This window comes from Cardiocondyla obscurior, linkage group LG17 (assembly GCF_019399895.1).
Source record: "Cardiocondyla obscurior isolate alpha-2009 linkage group LG17, Cobs3.1, whole genome shotgun sequence".
Lineage (NCBI taxonomy): Eukaryota > Metazoa > Arthropoda > Insecta > Hymenoptera > Formicidae > Cardiocondyla > Cardiocondyla obscurior.
Genome location: NC_091880.1, coordinates 4,242,993 through 4,264,736, shown reverse-complemented (window position 1 = coordinate 4,264,736; position 21,744 = coordinate 4,242,993). Strand labels below are relative to the sequence as shown.

General features: G+C 44.4%; 1 protein-coding gene and 1 long non-coding RNA gene across 3 annotated transcripts in view; one reads left to right on the top strand and one right to left on the bottom strand.

The window, feature by feature from the left end:
• The first annotated feature begins 1,666 nt into the window (after positions 1-1,666).
• The window catches only part of Myc, a 28,128-nt gene continuing 8,050 nt past the window's right edge, over positions 1,667-21,744 (top strand). Inside the window, exons 1-2 of one of the 2 annotated variants that reach the window (XM_070668353.1) lie at positions 1,667-2,718; positions 7,335-8,447. In XM_070668353.1, coding sequence (XP_070524454.1) covers positions 2,442-2,718; positions 7,335-8,447 — 1,390 coding nt within the window. In that variant the 5' untranslated portion in view covers positions 1,667-2,441. The remainder of the gene's footprint in view (positions 2,719-7,334; positions 8,448-21,744) is intronic. The other variant, XM_070668352.1, reaches the window with a different exon arrangement.
• Positions 6,811-10,594, bottom strand: LOC139109359 (uncharacterized). The gene is made up of 2 exons (XR_011546822.1): positions 10,439-10,594; positions 6,811-9,894 (listed from the first exon to the last, which is right to left on the bottom strand). It is a non-coding gene; the product is annotated as an uncharacterized lncRNA (long non-coding RNA).

The window sequence follows — 21,744 nt, the reverse complement described above, 5'->3', positions numbered from 1 at the left end:
CAAATAATTACAATTATTATTTGCGAAGTATCTGCTTCACAGTCACCTTACGCGTTATCGATCACGAAGATTAGTTCGCGTCAGCTAATATCTTGACTTACACTAAAAGTATTATTCAACGCATATAATATATAATTGACTTACGCACGGTAGCCGACCGGCCGGCACACCTACGTTCCGCCGCGCGAGATGTGTACGCGCGACCGACCTCTACTCTCGGTCATTACGCAATCATAAAAATACATTCACAAAAAGATTTTTCATGCTCAGATTTTCAGGCCTCGCATTTCTACACTACGAATGAATGTCTCCCGAATTTATCGCGGGCTCGTCGATTAAAACTTTCTTCCCTCGAACCCGACTGTGCTCGTCGACGCTTCATGGCAAAGAGACGGGAATTTAATGTACGCGTACACGAAATTTTAACTCACTTTATATAAAAAAACGTAGTCGCTGATACGCAGAATTAATCAGAGAAGGTAGATTTTGCCAGATTTTGTGCCCTGGCCCGCCGATAGTGCGTGATTCTTGATACGGTACGGAGCGGCTGCTGCGTACGTGCGTCTCGCTCGACCGCTAGAGAAGGACAGAGTGAGAAGGGGGGTAGAGAGGGAGCGTAGCTCACGCGTACGCCGCTCACCCCTCACCTCATCTCCGCGGCTACCTGTCCGTCTCTCTATCTCTCTCTTTCTCTCATCTCTACACAATTCAACACGTTATAAAAAATTTTATATGCTGAATATTAATTGCAAATTGAACCGATATTGAATTTCAAAACCTTGACAATTAATTTTTACTATCGTTCTTTTTTTTTTTTAATTACTAGAACAAACCTTGCGCACGCTTCACATTTTTTTACGTATTTTTTAAAAGGTTTTAGTTGCAAATTAAACCGAATCTCAAATCTTCGACTTATACATATTTATACATATGTATAAAACAAAAAATAGACATGTCGCATATGCAGCAGAAGAAAATCAAGATAAGATACGCCGGGTCTTTCATTTTTCATGGTACAAACGTAAAAAATTAAACCCAGAAGATCGTTTTATCATAAAATTTCATCGTCTTTGTAGAAATTTTCTTATCTTCAATCGTAAAATAATACAAGTACGTGCTTAAAAATTACAACCTTCTAGCTAAATTTTTTTTTAATTAACTAAAACATTAAAAATATCATGACTACAACGGAGTCATCGTCAGAGGCATAAATTACCCAAAAATTTACGTAACAAATAAAAAACAATTGAAACGCATTCACGATCAGTCCTTACGCGTGAAAAAAATATTACTTTCTCGTGCGCAATATTATTCAACAAATATCGTCGAAGAAACGTCGATGCCGTCGAGGAGAAAGAAAGAGACAAAGCGGGGGAGTTGGCAAAGCAGCGATCGAGTGGTAGTCTACGAGAGCGTTCCGCGAAGCGCGAGAGTACCTCGTTAATTTATCGATCCATCCTCGGATGCGGACAATGCCGGTGTTAGGAAAAGTCTCGCGTTATCCTGGAGCGCCGAGGGATTCTCGTCACGCGGAGGCGACGCTCGCCACCCGCCGAGCAGGCACATTGAGAGTCAGCGCCGTCCCTGGTGAACGGATCGAGCATCGCCGGTAGAGGGGGTACGTCTCCCTAAGATGGAAGATACGTGGAGTTCGTGGACGCGAGCACCCAGTCGCGTCTGACCTGCCGTACGGTGAGGTACACATCCGCTGCCGGTCGGTGACAGTGTTGCGTGACAGTGCCAGGAGAGATCGGGTAAAGAGCCGCTTGGGTGCCTGAAGTCCCGCCGTAGTCGCGCGCCGAGAATGAAATTCATCTCTCGTTCGACGCAGCACGACAGTGGCAGTAGAGGCAGCGACCGCGACGTCAGTAATAACTGTAGTAGTAGTAAAAGTAGTGGTCACGGCAGCATATCGTTTCGGTGCGGCGACGCCAGCGGTGACAGTGAAACGAGCAGGACGTACATACGGCAGGACCACCGGATACTATAATAAACGATTTTCTTTCCCCCTTTTCCCTCCCACGAGCGCGCGCGTACGTGGGCAACGCACACGTACGCAGACCGTACCGGCAAACTCTTTCGGAGATCTGACACGCGCGCGCACGCGCGCACGCGTGCGGGCCACGCAGCTTCGCGTCCGCGACGGTGTTCACGTATCAAGCCGTGGTGTGTTGTAACGGGGACAGCGCGATTCAGAGTGCGAGGGAGAAAGAGAGAAAGAGAGAGAGAGGGGAAAAAGAGAGAACACGGCGACCAAGTTCGCACGCGATCGGAATGCTTCCTTCGGTCGGCTGTAAATAATTTCGAGTAGAGTAAGCGCGGTGTGCCGATATCGCGAGAAAAAAGAAAAGAATCTGCCAAATAACCCTTCAGTGGAGTGAGTGGTGCACGTTGTTGTGTCGATTATTCGATCGGGATCGAATAACCCTTGCGGGTTACAAATGGAAATGACGAAAATGTTGCTGCCCACCGCCGTGCCGTCGATGGCGAAGATTCACAGGAGCGAGAAGTACATCTTCTACCCTGATTTGAAGAATTACAAGAATATCCAGAAGCGCCTGCTGCTGTCGAAGCTGCTGCGAGAACAGCTCGAGAGGAAAAAGCGGGAGAGCAGCATATACAAGGTTGTGCGAGAGAACTGCCGGCAACTTCTCAAGACTACGAGCTTGGCGCCGAATTACGAGTCGCAGCGAGTCGCGTGTCCTTCTACAGACGAAGGTTCATACTTCCTTTATTTATTCTAACTTATCTTCTACGTCCCTACAGGGCGAGGACTCTATCCCGCGGTACTCGGAGATGCTCTGCGAAATTCCCGCTCCCGCGAGCCTTAATTTCAATCAGTTTCGAACCCTTGCGAAATCGCACGTGCGGCCACGGGGATCCCTCGTGCGCTTCTCGGATATCGATTCCGGGAGGCTGATCGACCGCGGGAAGGTCGCTCCTACGCGGGGCAACGTGCCACGAGGGGCATACCTCCCCCAACGCGTTCACCCCGAGCATTCGCCTCCCACGCGCGCGATGACGCCAAAGCCGGCTACGACGACGCTTTCGCAATCGGCGGCAATCTGTTGTAACGTTATCTTTGACTGTTGCGCGAGTCTTATCGAAAAATCTCGCGACTTCCGTCACGAGGGGTCAAAGGAGAGAGGAAGAGCTCGCTTTTTTCTTCTCGCGAGATTCAATCAGATCGACAGTCTGTCCTCACCGAAGCGGCGTTCGCGCGATAGATCGCAAGCCCGGGTTGAAAGCAAAGAAAAAAAAAAAAAACTAGAACCCGATCGCTATAGCGATCGCTTTTTTTTCCTTACGCGTAAGTTTCGCTCAACTAGTTCTTTTCTTTGTTTCGTCTCGCGTTCTTCGATTTCAGCGACATCGGCGCGCCCGGGGCCTTAATGCCTCGTGACCCCTCCCTCTCCTCCCCCCTCGGGGAAACTATCGCGAAGAATTCACGCGTGCTGAAGCGCAGGATATAAATACGAGTAACAAGATTAACGTGTAACTTCTATAATTAGCAGGCGGCCGTGTACTTGCGCGCGGTTTCGCGGGCGGCCGGTTCATCGAACTTTCCCACCTGCCACGAGAGCCGCGGCTCGGGCGAGAGCATCGAGTTTATCGGGAATCGATGGGAATGAGTATGACGCGTGCGCTCGCTCACGGGATTCCGATTTTGCGCGTGTTGCGCTTTTTAAAAGGCTCTTTGCGAAGGCGTGACGAGGCCGCGGCCGCACGCGAGCGGAAATGCGCGGACGAGCTCTCGATTTAACGCGCCACGCGGATTCTATGCTTACGGCGCGACGAAAGGGAGATTTACCTCGGAGATAGCACATAACGCAAATTTGCTTTTTTTTTTCTTTTTTCTCCCGTTCGTTCTAAGCGGGAAACCTGTGTATGAACGTCAATTTTATTTACTCCTTCGCATTTTTCGTCTAGTCATACGGGGAAAAAAATATTAGCATATTTGCTTGCGCGTTTTCTTTTTCCTCGAAGTACTATAAATGCACGATTTTTTTTTTTTTCTGACACCTCGCCAAAAGGTGTTTTAGCGCGTCTATCTTTGTAAAGGATTTCCCGATTTATTTTCCGACTACTTTTAATTTGTTTTTCCAACTGCAGTTTCGGCGCGTCCGTTTTTCGCTCGACACATTGGCTGATAAAGCTGTTTGACGCAAACGAAAGAAAGAAAGAAAAGGAAAAAACGACTCGTGTACTTGGCGCGCGTTATGCTTTCATCCGTCATTAACGGAAAACTCGACGCTCCGATTAAATCGCCAAGCCAGCCGGCTGGGATGATTTTTCGCCGTTTCAGGCGCAACTTTTCGTACCGGCTCGCCCTTAATTAGCATCCGATGGAAAAGTTGTCGGCTCGTTACACGCTCGAGCGATAATGTTCGGCGGAAGCCGGGCGTACCCGCCTGGACCGGTTTCCCGTTTCTCGCGACTTGTATAGGCAGCAAAGGGGGCTTCGATCGCGACGCCTGTCCGTGATCGTGTCGCGCGTCACACGTCACGCGCGTATCGTGCGTTTTCGAAAGTCCAAACGAAAGCGGCTTTCTTGCTCCTTATCAGATCCCGCTTGAATAATTTCTCTCGTCGTGACGCGCGATACGATTCTGACGATTTTGCGTCAACGTGAAATTGCTTATCCTAAAGGGGAAAGACTGCGGCGTTGCGCCCTTCAGCTCGAGCTCGATTCAAAGTCGTAGGACGTGCATTATATAAAAAAAAAAAAGAAAGAAATCTTATACGAATTGAATTAATTAAATGATTAACTTTGAGAGCGTGATTGACACGTGAATAATTTTTTTCCAATTATTTTTACAAAGAGGCAAAAGAGACAACATCGAAAAATTAATCTTTAAATAAAAACTCGAGAGGTTGTATTTAACATTGTACGCTGTGATGTTGATTTGCCTCCATAATGCTATCGTCCTGACCTATGTCTATGACGTTACGATACTGGCTTATTCCTGACCTATCTATTTAGCGCAATCATGTATATTAAACTAACATAAATGAACAACCAAGAAGATAACAAATATGTATATAAAAAAGCTTTGAATATCAGCTTTCGAGCGCAAAAACTACAGCCGAGTTACTGTGCAAATTATTCAATAAATATGAATACGCGGTAATGTAGATTACGATTGCCCATTTTTTTTTTTTTTTTCTTTTTTTTCGCACAAGTTTTAATTGAGACGCCGCATATTCCTTTTGAATAATCGTTGAGAAAATTAAAACTTTATAATATTCTTATGCGAGTGACAGTGGCCGATTATAATTGAGTCCGTGTTCCGTGTGTCAATACACGTCTGTTTGCATGGCTATCATTTGTTGTCTGCATGGCACGAAGCGGTTTGTATTTTTTTTTTTTTGGTTCTTTTTTTTTCTCGGCGAGTCGGAGCGATCTTTCTTTGGTCCTTCAAGGCTATTATAGTTTGTCTCCCACATCGGTTGGCTTTAAACTTTTTCTTCGCGAAGTTGTCAATATTGTCGGAACTGGACGAAATTAAGATGTGACGATCGCTATAAGGTATACATATATACCTGAGACATGCGAGTTTTTCAATACATATTATAATAATTTATTAACTGTGTATTTATTTTTTTCTTTTAATAAAAATACTGATTAATTGAGTTGCACGACTTGTAATTTAATTGTTGTAACATTTTCTTTTATTTAATTTTGTTAATAGGTTTTTACTTTCTTGGCCTTTCCTTTCGTTCTATAAAATTAAATTAATTGATATTATAATTCTACTGATTTTACACATTGTCCTTGTGCTGTCACGATTTTCGCTTATTATGTCTGGTCTCGCACGTGTTAAAAAACTAATTACGTAATGCAAACAAGTAAACTAATTATCGTCATTTTAACATAAAGATATTATCTTGTGGCGCTTGAAAATAATTATTGAGACATACATGTAATATAAATTATTCTACATAAATAATCATTAGCAAACGTCCGATTCGAAATTTGTCATATAATAAACACATAAATGCAGGGGGAGGAGAAAGGTTGATTGGGCACAATAATATCGGTGGACTTAATCTTTTTGTAATCGTGATTCATACAGATCACCCGTATCCGCAAGCGTCATTCATATACAGTTTCCCATCTGCTTTAGGCAAAGCTGCAGTCTTGAATCTTAGCGCATCTCTCACTGGAATAAACGGTGAATCATCACGCGACATAACTGACGATTCCGTGCATTTTCAGTCGACGCAATTGTTTTCGTATTCGTTTCTGAGAACGTAACTGACCTAAAGAGCTAACTCTTATCTAATTTATTATTCATTTCTTATCTTTATACTTATTTTTCTCTTTGTCGTGGATTTAATTTATATATAAAAAAAAAAATATATATATATACGGTGTAAGCTACATGTGTTTCGCGTGTAAAACTTATAGCGACACGTTTATATCGAGAAGTCACGAGAAGTCACATTTCTCTGTTACGAAATGCTGCAGCTGATCGAATTAGATCTGTCTGAAAGTAACGCTAGATGCTGGGCTGACTACACGTATTAGAAAGTTACATTAAGAATCGCGTATCTTAATGTTAGCAAACCAGTAACGAAACGCATCCCGAAGGGGTATAAATAACGCACGTTGTATACGACAGCCGTCTGTACAGATAAGAGGCTATTCTGATGACAGCCGAGCGTCGATGATTGATTAACGGTCAAAACAGTTTCGCGAACAATATTAATAATTTGTTAGTTTGCAACATTACGTTATCTATTCGGTTCTATTTTGCGTTCTTTATCTGCGAATATTTATGCGAGTTGTACATGGTTTTATACCAATTTAGTATTTTTTTTTTTTTTTTTTTTTTTATCTATTTTATTTCTTTACGTATACGCGCGGGACGTGTACATAGTTAGCGCAACCTTTATTTTTATTTTCGACATCATTAATTACATGTTATTTTATTGAGACACACGATAATACCGGTATTACGTTATATGTTGGAATTTGCCGCTCTTCTATTGCAGTGACGCAATATATTGCAATTCACAGTAGAGAATATTAAAAAGTAAAGAAATTCGCAATCACTAAATAACTAAATTAAAAAAATAAAAAAGAAAAAGAAAGTTCTGAAATTTATTTTTGACATTTAAGTAAGAGTTTATACTTTTCTACAATTTTTGATTTAATTCCACGTAACATACATATAATATAAATATAAAATTATTCCGAGTTTTTATAAATTCAATTAATAATAAATATTATTTTATTAATTATGTATCAATGTATCCTGTTAATACATTGTGTATCTTTACGTAAAGGCTTCGATAAAAATAAATTAAAAAATAATTTCTAATTCTAGAAGACTGGCCTAATAACCGTTCTGCAACACTCGCAAATGGGGCAAAGAGCAGGAAGCAGTTGCCGCAACTACTGCGGACGAAGCCAGAGCCAGAGTCGAAGCCGGTGCAAGAATCGAAACCGGCCGGAGAGTCCGAATTGCATCCGGTACTGGTATCGAAACCGGAAATTGAGCTCGAGTCGAGTTTGGCGCTAAAGACAGAGCTAGCATCGAAATCAGAGGCACACGCAAGGCACGATTCGGAGCTAGATCTGCAATGGGTGCCAGAGGACCTAAGATCGAGCATATTAGCGGAGATCGAATGGAAGCAAGAGCTCGAAAGGGAATCCGAGCCGTACTCCATATCAGAAGTATGGAACGAATACGACCCGGACTACGCGATGATGACAACCGGTGAAATGTGCAAAATATACACCGGCTTGTACGACTCGATCATCGACGGCGAGATGGACTCCCTAGAGTCAAGCAACGCCCCGATAAGATGCGCGGACCTCCGCCTAAAGGAGTGTTTTATAAGCGAGGAGGCGTCCAAACGCATGCTGTACACCACGCTGACGTACAAGGACATCATTCAAAACGATTTCCAGCGTATCGTAGGAATGATGGCAACGAACTCGGCGACCAGAAGTCTGCTGAAATCGCAGCAGCAGAATGTCAACAGCACGCCCCTCTATACGAACTCGTGGCCGCAGTATGGAGACTATTATCGGCAGCTTCTTCTCGGTAATGAAGAGAAAAATCCAAATCGGCCAAAATACCGAGAAATCATTGCCAAGTTATACCAACAAATAATAATAAACTTGGCAAAAAATGAAGAAGACCGAGATCCCGACGTGATGAAACTGTTCGATTGTCTCATCACGATGATGGCTCCGCACGGTGATACGGTCGATGCGCGACCCATCGTTCACGATCAAACCAACGAGCAGGCATTGACAAGCAGATGCTCGTTGGATACTACTCAGCGATTACGGCGTCGGAGACGAAGTCAGAGGACAAGAGACCAAATGAGGCTGCAGAACGACATCAGGAATGCCCACAGCGACCATTCCTATCACCTGAACCAGCCCGAAAGCTCGGAACAGTCCGATACGTCTTCCGAGTCGTCTTCCGGTGAGTCAAAAATTTTTTTTTCTTTCTCTTTCTCTTTCTTTTTCTTTTTTTCTTAATAATATGATTAAATATGTTAAAACGAGATGTAATAACTGTCGCAATATTTCGAGCTCGATATTTCGGACGTCGGGGATCGTATAATCAGCGGTACGCCGCTTGAAGTGCATTCGAATTCGGCTACCCGCATGAGTATGCTAATCGCGGAGTCTCGGTTACTTGTCATCGCGGCTCGCGCGACGACGATTGAGAAACTCGTTTTCGTGCGCGAGCGAGGTCGGCAGACTAACGTCCTCGGGCAGTAATTTATTGCGAGAGAGATCTCGTGAGAATTTCATGTCACCGCGGAATTGATTCGTCAGCACGTCGGAAGGAAAGGAAAGGTGCGATAAAAAAAAAATAAAAAATAAAAAAATAAAATAAAAGACAAGAGGAAAGATAAGAGAAGACACGAGGAAACGGGTCGAGTTCCGGCCGGTGTGACCATGTCCGATAAAACGGGAGACACGTGCGTCTCGAAGTAACGAATCGGGCACGCCGGATTTCACGCTGGTTAACGCTCGAATATTTCCCATTACAACTGCAGTAATGCCTATCGCCGCCGCGCCGCCGGTGATTACGCGACCGTTGCATTACGTGAATTTTTTTTTCTCTCGATCGATTCTCCGGATATTATGTAAATTTCTGTGGAAACATTGTTTCGGATAAATGCAACCTGTTTACTCGGACGCGCGCAGAAAAAAAAAAAAAAATTCGCCGAAGTTTATTCTCGTCCCCATCTTAAAATCTGTTTAACTTGTAAATGCTATGCTAACCACCGTGTGGATCGCCTATGGATTTCCATGCTGCAGGCGTTCGATGGTATTTCTAAGACTCGGTGGATATATTTGCAGTGTATCCTCTCGAGGTGTGTTTCAGCGAAAACGGTTATCGTCTCGCTAAACAACCATTAAATGCACGATCCGCATTGCGTTTCCGCGCACAGCGTCAGCGGTCCTTCACGGAGATGGTAGATCCTTTTCTTGTCCCGCTTGTATAGCCGTCTGCGATGTACAGGACGGAAAATATCGAGCGCACTCGTCTCTCACAATGCCACAATGCGTCGGATTCGCGCTGCACCGCCGTTTCTGAATCAATATTGCGAAGGATGCTGCGAGCGCGCTCGCGGCGTTGTATAAGTGTTACTTAATTGCCGGTCTCTCTCGGCGATGTTTCTCTCCTTCAATGACACCAATGATTACCATCGACGAAGGAGCCGGTTGATAGATCGCCGTAACATCGATCGCCGCGACCTGGCCGTTGAAAAGCCTCTCGTGTCATATCTTCGCGCGCATCGGCAAAATTGTGTCGAGGTCAGGAAAAGTTATTTATCGGTTTGCACATCGCGAATTAAGATCGCCGAAGATGCTGGGTTTCTGCGAACTATCACGATTGCTTGGTCTCTCGAAACCTAAGCGGGCAAGCGTAAAGTAAAAACAATAAGAAATTACGACGAGAAAAAAAAAAAAAAAAAAAAAAATTAATAATACAAAGAACAATTTATATTGCACGATAAAAAGATCTTAGCGTCGTTTCATTTGTCTCGCGCGTTAAAAAAAAAAAATTTTATTTTAGTCTAATAAATCGTCGATTGTAAAAATCTTGGCCGGTTGCACAATGGGACGCAAGTTGAGAATTAAAAGCGGCCCCCGCTATCGATTAACTACCGCGCGATAAACGGAACGTCGGCCGAACGATTTTTAAATGATTGCACAACGAATTCCGATAATGTCATGCGGCGTTATTATCGTTATTCGCGCATATCGCGTCACGCGACAATTTCAATTTTATTTTCACGACTGCTCGCGCAAGCGGGAAGACGTTTTTCCTCGTGGTAGGCGCCCATTCCTTCACGTGTCGCGATGCCGTATCTGAGTGTACTGTAATTTCTACCGAGAAGGTAGACGCGACTTGCATAACGCGAATAAGCCACGAGCTATGATAAATGTTCTTACTTGTTCAAGCGGTCTTGGTCCCGCAGAAGGAGGGCAACGAAATGCAATTGTCGTCCGCAAAAATTAACGTGTTCTATTTACGAGAAGGACTTTCCGGTAACCTCCGACAGCCCTCGAACTTTTGCTAAACTGAGCGGACTTTCTCTCGCGCACGGAGCACGGCGTGGCAAAAATTATATTATAGAAAACACACCGTTCGCCCTTGTGCAGGCTCGCGGATGTTTCGTTTCGCTGAAGTAGGGAAATATTTCGCACGCGGGCTGTTGTATTGTTATCGTCGGGAAAAAGTAACCGTTTGAAAAATTGACGAGTTATTCCCGTTGAAAATTGTCGCCTAATGTTTTATAATTATTATCATTATATTATAAGGGGATTCGCATCAAAAATTGCGCCGTTAGACGTAATTGCGGCTTTGAATGTCGCGATCGTGGCGTTAACGGCGGCGTTGCTACGTCTTCGTACGATTACGTCTTCAGGCAGGTATCCGCAATCTCTCTGAGAGATCGAAACATGCCTAAACCATGTCGCGAAAGGGTATTCCGCGCGCGTAATCGCCACCGGCGTTGGAATCCAACGGCGGCGGCGACATCGCTCGGCAGCAAAATCACGCGCGTTCGCCACCTGAGGAGTGTATTGCACCACATGGCGACATCGTTCGCTATCGGACACACACACATATACAATATAAGCGCGTGTGAGAATGTGTGCCCTCACGCGACGGCATACGCGCGCTCGTGACCCAGACACGTAACGTACGTCATATAAGATGATTGCATACCACGAACGCGCCTCTCGCTCGCGGCGGCACTTCACCGATTAGAACGATCGCCGTCCTCCGTCTCTCGCGTCTTGTTTGCGCTGCAACGTGGCCGCTGATGCGTCGCTTTTGGCGGGAACGCAAGACCAAGGGTCGTCGACAAGTGCGCCTGGCCTTTGATCGATCGACATAGGTTGTTTTTAGCACAGCGCTTATCCGCTGCCTTTTTTCCTCTTTCTTTCTCGCTTTGCGTTTAGAGAGCTTTTAAACATTTCGAGTAACCGCATACGAAAAGTATATATATATATATATATAAATGACACTTGCTGAATTAATTTAATTCGGGTTCGATTAAATTTGCCGATGAGTGACAGCCGGGCCTGTCGTTGGAGAACAAATGCATCTTGACGGAAGCGTGCCGTTTAGAATCGTCAGATGCGGCGGATCTGAATGACGCCTCTAGTGTCGGATGTCGCAATCTCGCAACATTGTCACGAATTGCTTAAATAGCAGTCATTGCGGAGGTCTCGAGAAGTGCGAAGCGCCGAACGGCGCTTCACAAACGGCAAAGGCAGCGGGACGTTCGGCGCGGGTCCTCCTTCAAAAGTGCCGCGTTTCCTCTCTCTACCCGCAGCTCGTTAATGGACCCACAGCGTTGGATCCCAATGGGCCTAACCAAGGCGATGGGACGACGATGGTGGCATGTGACCGGACACGTCGCAGGTTCCAACCTTGACGTTGTCCGATTGTAATTGGTAATTGGCCGATTCACTGACGCGTAAGTCGACGGTTTTGATCCGGCCGAGTCGATGGGACGCGCACAGGTGGTTGTCGGATCAGAACAAGAAATTACAAATTACCACTTTTCAATACTTTACCGCCGATAACTTTGTCTTATGCCTGTCTTTAGCGGTAAGCGTGACCGCCTGATTTTTCTCTCCTTTTTTTTCTCTCTTCTTTTTTTTTTCTTCTTTTTTTTTTTTAATCGGCTCTCATGATGAAACTTGCGTTTGCCGTTATCGCGGGCCAAGAATCATGGCCACACTTAGCGCGAGATGTACATTTCTCTCTCCCGTGCCGCTTACGTACCGATTCACGAAGACGTAATCGCGCTCGTAAATTAGCTCGACGCTCGATGTGTGTGCGTGTGCCCGTCATGAGAACCGTTTTTTGGCCCTGCGCTCGTAATCATCACCGCCCATCCCGCGAGCTATATAAAAATGACTTTTGCGAGGAGCGGACCGATTTATTCCCTTATCGGGATCTGATTAATTGCCATCGATTGACCTTTTTTTTTTTTTTTTTTTGGACGGGAAGGAGGGGAAACCGAACACTGCTATTTTTTCATATCTTCGCGGACCTCTGCACCGACGGCCTTCTTGTCTTCCATTCATCCGGGAGAGGGTCACATTGATTACTTTTTTGTTTTTCTCGCAGTGGGTTACTCTCTTACGTAGAAGATACGACGCCGCCCGACATCCGGCAGATAAACTGAGCCCGTATGGTGCCCTTTTTTTTTCTTTTTTTTTTTTATACTCACGAACAGTTTTCATGATCCCATCATGTGTTCGACCGTACTCTTGTACAAAGAAATAAGAACTAACGGATTCATTATCTGAATTTTAGGGCGAGTACCGCCGTTGATCTCATCTTCGTGCGTCTTGCGGTTAAGATATTAAATCGCCGGCACCTCCGCGCGAATTCTGCGTTTATTTCCAGCATCTTAATTGAGAGTGTGCATAATTAATGTGCGCTCCGCCATAAAAAATTCCAATGAGCATTTCTTGCGCGAACGGCAACATATATATTAAGTAAGCAATTTACGAAGACAGATTCTTAAACGAAAATGCGCATACATATGTCTCGATGAAAGGATAAGTAGCTATCTTGCCGGATTACACGCGCTTGTTCCACTCGTAAAATGTTTCAAACAGGTGATCGCTTAATCTAATGTATACATATCGGGTTCAAAAAAATTTACAAAACTCTAACAAATTATACAATAGTATTTACATTATTTTAACGCAATTAAGATAATAAAAAAAAAGAAAAAATCTCCTGAGAGAATACTTTCATCATTTTTATCCATATTTGCTCGAGATGGACGTCTGTCGGTTATAAATCGGGCGGCGTCTGTCGAGCGGCTTTCTAAACGATGCCGAGAGCTTCTTCGAGCGCGGTCTTCCTCTCGCCCGGCCAAAGAGGATCGATGGAGCATGCGTGTTCGATCGCGCGGGAACTCGAAGGTCGCGCGGTACCAAGTGACGTCAACCGATAGCCGGCCGGCCGGCCGGCCGGTCTTGCCGGCTCGATCGCCGCTTGCGGTCAAGCGTGGGACCCCGCCGCGGTGGTTTAAATGGTCGCCGGAATGCGGTTAAGCCTTTTTGCCATTCGTGCCGCAGTCGTGCATCGTGTGACGGGGAATATTCAACGGCGTATCGCGCGGCCACGTAGCCCCTAAGGCATCTGCCTTTCGCGTTGCTTTACTCAAAACACTCTTATCGGGGCAAAAAAACTAAAAGCAAATAAACAGCAATTTTTTTTTTTTTTTTACAAAACAGCCGTCAATCGTGATTTTTCATAAATCGTTATCGCTGTTTAAAGAAATTTGGAATTAATTTTCTTATGCGCGATATCGCGCCTGACAGGGGTTACTTCACGTCAGCGCTATTTCCGGTTATTTAATAAAACAGCGTCCGCAATAATAAATGACGGTGTCGCCAGAAGTGCTTATTGGAATTTAGTTTATCTGCATTTCGTAGATCATTCGATTGCCATTTCCTTGAAGAGCCATTGGCGAGCAAGCTCTACGTATGACGTTCTAACGTTACAAAGTTGGAGGCACTCCAAGAGAAACGGCGAAACTAAAAATTGAATTTTCCTCGGAAAAGCGAACGTCTCTACGTGATTCAACGTGCCGATCTACAGCGAGATGATTCATCGCTGAGAATTGAATCCTGGCGCGCGTCAAAGCGAGCGTGTCTCATTCACGATCGGTCAATTGCCCGTAATAACTTCCCGCTCGCACCGACGGTTCTTCATAGTACGAATGACGTCCTTCTACGTTTCTCGCGATACGGTGACCTCTCTTTCTCTCTCTTTCTCTCTCGCATTTGTTTAATAAATGTCTTCGATACGATTTTAATAAAATTAAATGGACACTCGCACGAACAGAGCGATTGTTAAATATTCGTTCGACGATTAAGCAAATCAATTCGAGCATAAACATTTAAGAGCGCGGTAATTCAATTCCCTGAGTGAGTAATCACTTTTCTGTGAATTTTCCTCTTACGTAAATCGCGCCAAGTTGGAAGTGTGCACACGCTCATGGCGCCAAGTATAGCGCCGGTAATCACTGAAGGCCTTACAAACGCGACGATATGTGCAGTCGACAACGATAGTGACGAAGCCGACGGAACGTTAGTGGGAGCCAGGAAATTCCCGGTTAGAAAGACGATCGTAAAATTCCACGAACTCGAACCCTGGCCGCTCGATCTCGCGTCTTGCAAGATTAATCACCAGGTGAGGACCGGGATAGCCGAGCGGGCCAGCAAAAAATCAGTGCATTTTGCTCGTTGTATCGAGATCGTATCTCGGAATCTCGTGATTAACGTTGGCCAGTGGATCAGTTTTCAACGGCGGGTTCTTCGCCGCCTCTAGACGCATTTTAAGAAGTTGTTAAAAAAATTAAAAAAAAATATATATTTTACGAAAATAATTAACAACAAATTGGCGACAATTTTTCTCACGCGCCTTAATGAGATATAAGTCCGTGTCAATTTACACACCGTCGCGCTTCAAGGAAGTCGTCTTACGTTTGAAAGCTACCTTTCGTGGTATTCGCAATCCCGTCCAGGTTCGTTTTCCATCGATGGTATAGGCCGTACCGCGGGTTCCGTTCGTCATGCAAATTCCTCGCTTAAAGCTTCCAGGAAAGTCAGTCACGCGTTGGAACGTCGTTGCTTGCGCGCGTCGCATTGGAATCAGGGTTCGCACGCATTTCGCAAATACAGGCGGCAGTCAAGCGCGTGCTGCTATGCACGTCTGAAAGTCAATTTCGATTTCGGAGAAACAGGTAAAACGCGCGACTTTCCACCTATTCGTCGAACTTCGATCATAGTATCTATCGCAAAAAAAAAATTTAATTCCGCGATTTTTAAACCCGCCACAATGACTAAACTTTATCTTTTATCCCTTTTCTTTTTCTTTTTTAATTTTTTATTTTTCTTTATTGCTTTCTGACTTGTGTAAAAATAATGATAAATGTCGCTAATCTACATTTCGACACCTCGTAACATTCTTGATATTATCTTTATTCCAAATACTGCGCTCAGAATTGATATATTCCGACATTCTTTTGCTGTAAAAAAAAAAAAAAAAAAAAAATGACTGCTCGCAAAGTCTCCGGTTGATCGCGAGAAGAAAAATTGGTACGTTAATAGGTAGAATAATTACACGGTGCTGAATTTATCTTGACTAACGTAGCATTACGAAAGCCATCGCACGAAAGTGAGGAAAATGTCAGGCAGTCCATTATTAAAATACGTATATAATACGGGCGGTTGACGTGGGTTGTATTCTAATATCATTGAAATGCAGTTTCACCGCGAATGTAACGCGCCTTCTGGTTATTGCAAAACAATTTTGCAGTATCGGTTCTGCGCGCAGACGGGTTCGGCATCTTGCGAAGGTATTAGTTAACATTCTATTCTAAGCGGAAACCTAGAAACCAACTGTTCCTTCATTCTCTCCCGTCTGTATGTCAAACCATCCGCGTCGCCACCGTGACTATTTTTATCTTTAATAGTTTATTTTTAGGAGTTTGAAATATTCCATAGTCTCTCGATTGCTGCGACTTTAATATTAAATGAAACGATTCCTGTGAGAGAAACTTGCTTTCAATTTTTGTATCTTTTGCAATTTCGGCAGTTTCTTAATTACTTTTAAAGAGATCTTAAATCTGTAAATAATACTATCACTTATTTAAATTTTTTTTTTTTTTAATTAAATACAATAAAGTACTTTCTCACTTTCACCGTTTTCATTTTCCTCTTTTTCTCACTTCCTCCTCCCACAAAGTACAATTACGCCTTTCCTTCGGTGGAACAAGTGGGTGTCTATTTTTGTGCAGGGACTGTACATAAAAGCGCATCTCCGTAAGATGACGCAATTCATTCATTCATTAACTGCGGCCGCGTGGGAGAGACTCCGGGATAACCGCCGTAGCAAGAGCGCCCACTGAAGTCGCTCTCGGGACTTTCTAACTGCGAGTCGCATTTTTTTTTTCCGGAGTAATAAAACGGTACAGTCGAATTCTTCGTTCAAACGTCACCGTTGGCCTATAAATCCCGCAAAAGTGTTCACCGCGAAAGGCCTCGGTATCGCGAAGCTGATTTCCTCGTGTTGATATCGTCGCTAATTTCCGTGCGTATAATTGAAGAAAGCGTTAAATTTTGCCTATTACGCGCGAAAATATCACGCATGTGCCGGCGTGAGCTAAGTTTAGAATCGCGATACGAGTTAATGCCTGCTTTGCATTGCTTAAAGTAATACCCCTACGCGTAGCGGTCGTCATTATAATTTTAAATCCATCTAGTTATTTAAATGGTATTCCGAAGGCTTAGATAACACCGTAATTATCATTTTCAGTTGAACAGATTTATCGGTTATTCCCACATAGACACGACGCATTTCGATTTTGCACAACCATTTCCGGTTGCCGTTGTGGAAACGAAAGAGAAAGAGATAACGAAAGGGAGGGAAAGGGGGGTAAGGAAAAAAAAAAAAAATCGTCTAGTCGACTAACCAGGACGCCTTGACTCTTGCACCGGCAATTAAGAGAACGGGTCGAATGCTCGAAATGTCAGACTGACAACATCTGATTTGAAAATGCCGGCTCTCAGCATCGTTGATAACATCTCGACTTTTTTGGTTAACCAATTGATTCTCCCCGTTTTTTTTTCCGTCTCGAATATTTTTAGAAAGCAAAAAAATTTTTAATCAAATAGAAATGTATTCGTTTTTAGATATCTTTCGATTTAATTGGCTCGGCCGTCAATTAATTCAATAATGTTGCTAACAGGAATTGAACCCGGTGGTTAAATGTTTTATTAATTTAATCTTTAATTATATGCATTGTTTCCTAAAGACTGATAAAATGTAGAAAATATGGCAACGCTTACGTTTCACGTTCACGATTATTTTGTCCTTCATTAAGGGTTCTTTCTCTCTTTTCGATCGGCTTGCTGTCTCGTCGTCCTTTCGTTCTTATTGCATTTCTCATCTGAGGTATGCCAGTCGCTCGTCTATTCTCGAAACGATAGCGCGGTAGAAAGGTACGAGGAAGGAATGCCAAGAGGCAAAGAGAGAGAGAGAGAAAGAGACAAGAGAAGGAAAGAAAAGGAGCGGGAAAGATATAGGAAGGTGAAAAGGATAGAGAAAGAGAAAGATGTGAAATGGCAGCGAAAGTAAATTGACATTTTCCGTAAGCGGCCCGTGCGGAGAGATGCCGCGCTCCTCCGTCTTCCTCTAGTATCACCTGAATGCGTTGACTGAACATTGCGAAATATTCCACGAGATCGGCTAAATTTATCGACGAGTCGTCGCGCGAGCCTCGCCGGCAAGTGATTTCGCGCGACTCGCGGAAACTTTAGCACCGTCCCCGTCAGTACATTTTACGAAAGCATGGCGATCGTATCGGCGAGACTGGAGTCTCGTTTCAAAGCAATTCGCGTACCGATGTGATACTCGTGACGCCTACTTTCGCATGTAGAAGGCACGGAGTGATTCATTCGGCCGCACTTTCTCGCGAGGGAACGGGATGGAATTATCCCGATGCTCCTCGTTAATGCGACGTGCCGGTTATTGGCGTGCGGGGGTGTGCTCTGATTACGGCTGGTCACCGGGACGGACGTCGACCGCGATACTATTCCCTCCAGACACCTCCAGCCGATTGTACCTCGTAAAGATACCTCTCCCTACCTATCTCTGGTATCACTAGCTAATCGTATCACCCGCGTATGAATAAACAAAACGGCGCGATTGACAGAGTCGTCACAAAATTCTTTTTTTTTTTTTTTTTTTCCTTTTTTTTTCCTTTTTTTTTCCGCTTGCGCAATCCCGACCCGGCGACTCGATTCACAGACAACGTGGGCGTATCGACGCACAGTGCCGCATTCGTTGGTCTTTATAAGGTATTTGTACGTGTTCCTCATTACCATTCCTTATTTCGGCACCGACGAGTACACCGAATCAGACGAATCCCTTCGCGGTGCTCGCTTTCGTAACTGGATTGGAAGCTTGTTGGTTACAAGACATCACGAGGCTCGGGCATGAAGCGATTTATGGCTTCGTCTTATATACGATTGACCAGGAAGAGAAACGTGCCATCACGTTCGCATATGTGGGACGAGGAAAAGGATCGTCATTCGAGCCTCATTTAAAATACAAGCGGCAATCTTGACGTACTTTGCCTGAATGCCAAGATAATTCCGCGATTTTTGTGGAAAATTTTGCAAATTTTTTTTCCTTTTTTTTTTCGTACTTCGAGTCAAAGAGACATTTGGGGAGACAAAATTCGGCTGTCGAAAAGTTTTATAAATGATTGGAAAGTAATTATCTTTATTTTTAATGAAGTTAATTATTTTTAAAGTCTTGTAACGAATATCACGAATCTCAAATGACGAGATACGGTCGAAATCGAAAGAGGACGAGGAATATTAATTTATAAGACGCAGAGGCGCGAAAGATCTGACGACGCAAGGAAAACGGCAATTTTATGAGCGAAATAGAAAGAGAGTTCACGCGGGGTCGGCAGAAGTAGATCATCGCTAGAGGAAGATCTCCTCTGGACCTCGCCTAGATCTCCGAGCGCCGTATGCGGCGCTGGAGAAAGTGATAATCCATGAATGACAACGATTCGTGGAACTTTTATGTAAAGCTTCTTGAAGGGAAGTTCGCGCGGGTCATGAAGATACGATTTATCTTCCGTTATCAGTCGGTGTTATCAGTGGACGGGCCGCCGCGGGTCGTACCGGGGGGACTTACATATTTATCGCACGAAACACTAAGCTCGAGTATCATCTATCGTTTTCGACGGTCCAATTGACATAACGTGCTGTTCGGCCCTTAATTGCTACACGTCATTCCGATTAGATTAGCTCCTCCCTTTATCAAAAAGTATCTATATTTATCTTCTTTTTTTTTTTTTTTTTTAAATCTTTTTTAACTGATCGGTTTTTAATTCGTAAAGATGCGACACTTTAAATTAGAGTGACAGATTAATCTTATCGTTAATAAAAAAAATAGTACACGCGTTCCCTTGAACTAGTTTTATTACGTACACTATTCATTATCTGTTATCTTCGAAGAATATACGTCCATAATTTTACATAGGTCTAGTACGGTTCTAATGGGAACGTAAGTTTTGCTCGACAGCTCGAACAGGTGGACTTTAAAATAATCGGTGAAGAAACTGGAATAAAATTAAAAAAAAAAACGAAAACCAAACGTCCTTATTTCTATTGAAGAATTTTTTTCTCGTCGCCTAGCATGAATAAAAGTTCTTTTTTAATCATGTTAACAATCTTTGATTATATCAATTGTCACTTTGACCGTTCATATATTCTTTGAGTAGTCGAACAGTATTCTAAGCACGTTATCTCGCCGTATCTATTCGTCCTCGTATTTCGCGTTCGCGCGTTGCTCGCGAAAGGGGAGAAAGGAGAGAGAGAGAGAGAGACGGAGAAGCGTCAGCAACCGAGAGATGGAGCCGAGAACGGGAGATACCACCTGAAAAACGAAGCGTAGGATCCACGCCCAAACATCCCCTGAACGGTGGCGTTTGCGTTCGATACGGCGCGGAGGAATTTTCCCCTTTCGTCCCTCGTCCTCCTGCCTGTCCTCTCATCCCGTTCTTCCCCTCGGGCCTCTTCGACGTCGCGTCGCTTATCTCAATGAGGGGGAGAGAGAGAGAGAGAGGAGAGGCGATCGATTTGCGTCGACGTACTACTATGGCCTGCTTACGCGGAGAGCACTGACCCCCAAGGTCGTTCTTACGCTGCACGTGCTGCCGCGAATTGACGTTGCCCCTCTCCGACGTCGATCGTCCCCTTTCCCCCTTTCTGGCCTCGCGGAGTACTTGATCCGCCGTCCTCCGATCCCTCCTAACCCCCGCCGCCGCGGTGCATGCCGCGCGCTTACATCGCGACGGACCGCCGACCACTTCTGCGGCCTCTTTATAGCGGCACGTGTGACATTATTCATCCGCAAGATACCGATATTTGTAAAACGAGATGAACAAGGGTCAAAGAGGAGTGAGACGAAATAGGATTTAAAAAGAACGCGAGATGAAGTATAACTTTTGCCGGAGTCAGGTGAATTCCTTTAGCACGTGGTGTTCCGTTTTTTTTTTTTTTTTTTTTTTAATAAAACGATGCCGATCTTTCACGTAACGTCGGAACTTGACGCGTCACGTTATACGCGCGAGCGAGGCTGTAATATGCAACGGATGGCTGTAATATGAGACGAATAAGAATGACCGCGCGTCCGCAATTTGCGGAAAGAATTATCGTCGTGATTCAAGTCGGAGCGTTAAGTATCATAGTGATCTTCGCCTCGCAGATCGCCGGAAGGATCGAGCTAACGCTCGCTCCGGTCTTCGGTTATTTATCGCGATATCCTCGGGAAATCTACAATTAGTCTTAGCATTTATTGCGGAGAAGATCCAGTTGGTGATTACCGGTTAATGAATTAGTCGTTACGCGCAACGTAACTCGGATCATCGTTCCAGCACCGAGAGCGAACACATTTCGCTATGTAATCCCGTATTGCCGGCGTTTTATCGCGTGCGTGCGTGCGTCACGGCGCACATACATACGTGCGAACGCCGTGCAGGCACTAATACAAATAAATTCCGCTGCGCCTAGAGTTGTCGTCCGATTATTAGCATATATTCCGACGCTCAATTGCACGTCGGCTGACTTCCGCGTTCCCGTCACACACGAGGCAGAGCTCTCTAGCTCGAGCCCCGTTCTCCTCGCTTGCCTCGCGCACACATACGTACGCGTTGCACTAATTAAATACGTATCGCAAACATTGCGGAGCATCGCGAGAAGTTCGAGACGCTCCTTCGGCCAGGATATTTACACAATGATTTTTTTTTTTTTTTCTTTTTCTTTTTCGGAGAGCGAGGGAAAAGAGGGCCGAGAAACTTTTGTTGAAGAGCTCGATTTATTTTATATACTTATGAATTCTAAAAAAAATAAAAGAGAAACGGAAGATTACGTGGCGCGCGAAAAAGGTGTGTGCTTAGGAATTTGGGTGCGATTGAATAATACTGAGAGAGGCAGTAATTTTCAATATTTGCAATAGCGATTATCCGTCAATTGTTATCAAGTGTTTATCTCTTAAGTACCTGCCGTCAAGTGGACGTTATACGCCGAGTGATTATCGAGTGGTTATTTAGAGTCTTACCGCGGGGAAAAGCCGAATCGCAGTCGCCGCGGTGCCGGAATAGAGTCTAGTGCAAGTAAATCAGAGTCTCGCGTAC